At 52.6% G+C, this 4,422-nt stretch overlaps 1 protein-coding gene across 1 annotated transcript in view; it reads left to right on the top strand.

Annotated features, from left to right (window-relative positions):
* The first annotated feature begins 3,202 nt into the window (after positions 1–3,202).
* The window catches only part of BAIAP2L1 (BAR/IMD domain containing adaptor protein 2 like 1), a 72,596-nt gene continuing 71,376 nt past the window's right edge, over positions 3,203–4,422 (top strand). Inside the window, exon 1 of the mRNA XM_019637495.1 lies at positions 3,203–3,508. Within this exon, the coding sequence (XP_019493040.1) occupies positions 3,458–3,508 (51 nt within the window). The 5' untranslated portion in view covers positions 3,203–3,457. The remainder of the gene's footprint in view (positions 3,509–4,422) is intronic.

Below are 4,422 nucleotides of genomic sequence, written 5' to 3'. Positions count from 1 at the left end.
CACAAGTGTTCCATCCACACAATGAAATACTATTCAGCAGTAACAAGGAATGAAGGACTGATACATGCTACAACATGGATTAACCTTGAAAACGCTATGCTGTGAAAGAAACCAATCACAAAGGACCAATCAGATATTGTTCACATTTGCAGAGTCCTTTTTGCCATATAAGGTAACATACACAGGTTTCGAGGGTTAGGACTTGGACATCTTTGGGGAGCCATTATTCAGCGTGCCATAGCTAGTGATATTATTAGAATGAAAATAGAATGCAACGATAGAGAAGGCCTAAAATACTACTTCAGGTTGAGTGGTTAGGGAAGGCTTCTCTGAGGCTGCATCTAGGCTGAAATCCAAAGTACGGACAATGCTATGGGGGCAGGGGGGAGAAGATTCTAGACAGAGGGAACAGCTAGTGAAAAACTACAGCAGTAGTGAACTTGGCATGCTAGAGAAGTTCACGCTGCTTGGATTGGAAGAAAGTTAGAGAAAGGTAAATGAGTTTTCAGGTCACATTTTTTTTTTTTTCAGAATAAGAACACTTCAAGTCCCATCCTCTCTTCTAGTATTTTATATGGGGATTTGCCCCAAAACTACTGCTATTGGCAGGGACCTCTCTTGTTACAAAACGTAGAATCCTCACGGACATCCCAGAGCATCCATCAAGGGAGAGGGCCCCTCAGCAGGCCCCACAGTAAGTTCAGAAGAAGGCATCAACCTCATAACAAGAGCCTGTTTGGAGTGTGGCTTTCAAAATCTTACTGATTTTATCACCTGCAATTGTGTCTGATACCTTTTGTTAATATAAACAGGGTTTTTGATGATGTACACTCAACCAGGAGCTGAAAGACGAATGCAGCCTTGGTTGCCTGCCCTGGGGATGTGTGGGGCTGATTTCCAGTGAGGCCAGGCCAGCTCTTCCTCCAGCCCGGGTTCTGGGCAGCTGGAGAGTGGCTGCAGGGCTTTCTCGGCAGGTAAAGAACTGTTAAAGCCAGCAGCTGACTGTTCCTCACCTTCTCCTGAGTCATGCCTAGCTATTGATTCACTCCCCTTGCTCTGAGCATCATGAAGACTCAGAACAACTAAGACTGTGGGTTTTCAAGTTTACATGAAGTCCACAAACATACTTGAAGAACCAAATACAAATGGCCTTTTGAGAGCACTATCTCGACTACAATTTTCATTGCCATCCTCCTTAAATTCTACCTCCTGCACACGTATTAAAGGCTTGGGTCAAGCCCAGTTCACTCTGCACTCCTGCAGCCCCCAGCAGAGTGCGTGGCACAGAGCACACGATCAGTACTCACTTGTTCTTTTGTCCAACAAACATCTGTCAGGCATCCCTGTGCCAAGTACTGAGCTGGGGGCTGAACAGCACTACTCTTAATGTCAGTACCGACCAAGAACTGACCATTCTCAGGCTTCTAAAGGAGCAGAATCATCCTAACCAGGGCGTTATTTCCATAAAGAAGGCTTAAAGATGGCCAAATATCTATTTGAAGATCTGCATACAATTATGAACCTAGTCCTTCGATCGAATTCCAACCTTGGCAATCAAATCAAGCCATCTGAGATACTGGTTTTATGGTAGATTGTTAATCTGTTTCTTCTGGCTTTAAACCACACTACTGAGCTGTAGGTTGTTAAAGGTTAAGCCTCTTCTCTCTTTCCAGTTCCTCTGTTGACTGCCTTGTAGCTGAGATCGAATGACCCCATTCATCAGAAGGCACAGAGGGAAGTTCTCAAAGCTAACGTGCAAAGTCAAGGTGGTGATTTTCAAGTTTAAATGAAAACCAACAGACATACTTGAAGATCCTAGTACGTGACAGTGGTAATTATGAGGCCATGAGTCTATCTCAATATGGCAAAGGAAACCCAACTGGGGAAACTTATGAGCCCAATGCTAGAAATCTGTTAAGAAAGGAGGCAGCTGCTTCCACTGCCTGAAACCTAGGGCTGATGTGTGATTTCCCCCAACGTCCAAGAACACAAAACCTTTGAGTTCCCAAGCATATGTTTTACAGCTTGCAAAACCCGGTAACATTGTCCCAGAGTCCAAATGTTAGTTTCCGTTCTAAGTCCAGCAGCAGCGGCACCCTCTTGGAGTTCCCACCTGGGCCATACAGTGCTTTCTTTGTGTACATTCTCTAGTGAACTTCGTCACAGGAGCAATTTAGAAGCCTCATATTCTACCATCCCATAAAAGATGCTATTGCACCAAGATAGGAGTTTTTTAAAATCAAAATAAAACCTCCTGCCACTCTTGTTGGGTGAATGTCTCAGATGCTAAATGGTGATTCCTGTTGGAAGAAGCCTATTCTGGAGCCTCAGGGTCTAGGCTGGGGCTGGGGCTGGGGTGGAGACATTACAGGGAGTGTCAGGCGCCACTGCATCTTGAACATCTCAACACCTCAGCTCAGCACGGGTTTCTAAATCTAGTAAGGATCTTGTGAATAGCACGGTTAAGTTGCAGAGTTAAAGGTCGTTCTTAACGTAAAGTTTAAGCACATACTGCCATTCCTATAACCAGATCTTGGTATTTATTAATTTATTTTTATACGAGGAGTTTCCCAAACTGCAAGGGACTCTGTTCTTCATCTATGAGAGCCCGTGCCCTGGGGTACTCCATATCTTTGGCGTCAGCGACAGGAGTGCACGGGAAGGGGTCAAGCGGGGAAATGAATGCAACTAGGGTGCGTGGGCCCCTTTGACCGCAGTCCGCAAAAGGAAGGACAGATTGTGGGGAGCGCCCGCTGAGAGCGTGGGTCTGGGAACTCTGGGGCCAGTTCCGTGGGGGACACTAGAGGGCTCTAGACCACAGAGGCCTAACCGCTATCCGTGCGGGCCCTGTCTAAGCAGAACAGCAACTCGAGCTACGGACGCTTTGCGAGGTCCGGTGTCTAGGTCCCTGCATCACCAGGAGCGCCCCGCCGGGAGCAAAGGGGCGCAGGTTGCCCACCACGCCGGTCGCACCTCAGGTGGGGACGCCCCGCCCAGCAGCGCCCAGCTGGCTCAACTCCCTTTGCCCCGCCCACTCGGCCCCTCGGCCCCGCCCACCCGGACCGTCCTGCCCCGCCCACCACGGCTCCGCCTTCCTCGTCCCCGCCCACCCCGCCTCAGGTGGGGCCGCCCCGCCCACCCGGGCTGTGCTCCCGGTGGCTGCCCCGCCCACCCCGGTCCCGCCCACCCGGCAGCCTCAGGTGGGGCCGCCGGCCGGGCCCGCTCGTCCAGCTGGCGTCAGGCCGCGTCTCCGGAGCTCCTCGCGGTCTTCCGCGGCGGCGCTGCAAGTTTGACATTTCGGCGGCGGAGGCGCGCGCCGGCACTCGCGGGCCCACGGCTGTGGTGGCGGCCGACCCTAGCGGGCCCCTCGATCGCGCCCCGGCGCTCCTGCCCAGGATCGGGCGACCACGAGGCCCGGCCGCGTCCTCCCGCGCTCGCCTGCCCGGCTGCTGCAGCCATGTCGAAGGGGCCAGAGGAGGTGAACCGGCTCACCGAGAGCACCTACCGGGTAAGCGGGCCTGGGGCGCCGAGATCCGGGGGGCGCCGGGGTTCGGGGCTCGGGGCTCGAGGCCGCGGAAGCGAGGAGGTCCCGCCGGCGGAAGGTCGGGCTTTTTCAAATCCTTGGAGGTGAGAAGGGGACTTTACGCGGGAATGCCGTCCCCTCCCCCTCCCGGCGCAGGAGACGCCAGACGAGCTGCTTAGTTTACAAACCGCGTATTTGGGGCGAGTTAGAGAAGGGGGGCAGTGCCACTTGGGGGGGCCACGTCCGGCTCTCAACCGCTCCTTGGAGCCCCCGGCCGCGCTGGCGTGGCTGTCGCGCCGAAGCGCCCCGATCCCGGAGCGCAGCGCCCGTGTCCTCTGAGCAGGGACTGCGCCGCGGACGCAGGGGAGGACCCAGGCAGCGAGGGAGCGCCAGGTGCGCCGAGCTCGGCGCCGCGCCTCCGGGGGGCGCCCTCGGCCCCGGGACTCCGCTGGGCGGCGGGTCTGCTCCCAGGAAGGCTTGCAACCCGCTGCCTCTGACCCCCTTCTCTCTCACGCAGCGTTAAGTTCAGCTTGGCTTTTATCCATCGATTATTTTGTGAGGTTGAGTGAAAGAATACCCGAGGTTTTCGTAAAATTGACCCGACCTTACGGAATGGCGTTGATGGTCATTCTCTTAACTTGCATTTATTATGGGAGAATTTTTCCAGAAACAGACGTAGACTTAGGATTAGTGGTCAGTTTAGTAAGTTTAAGTACTTATAAATGAATTCCAGTTGAAATAAGATACGTGTTTAATCATCTGCTATTAATAGAATACAAAACAACTTTTGTTTTAATTCAGCTTAGGCTCATGGAACCCCTGAGACTTTCAAGTTCTCCAAATTCATTTGTAGTCATTTGTAAGGCCCGCAATGTGGTCATTTTCATAGATTTTTTTTT

The sequence above is a fragment of the Hipposideros armiger genome, unplaced genomic scaffold (genome assembly GCF_001890085.2).
Source record: "Hipposideros armiger isolate ML-2016 unplaced genomic scaffold, ASM189008v1 scaffold_33, whole genome shotgun sequence".
Taxonomy (NCBI): domain Eukaryota; kingdom Metazoa; phylum Chordata; class Mammalia; order Chiroptera; family Hipposideridae; genus Hipposideros; species Hipposideros armiger.
This window is presented reverse-complemented; position numbering and strand designations above follow the sequence as displayed.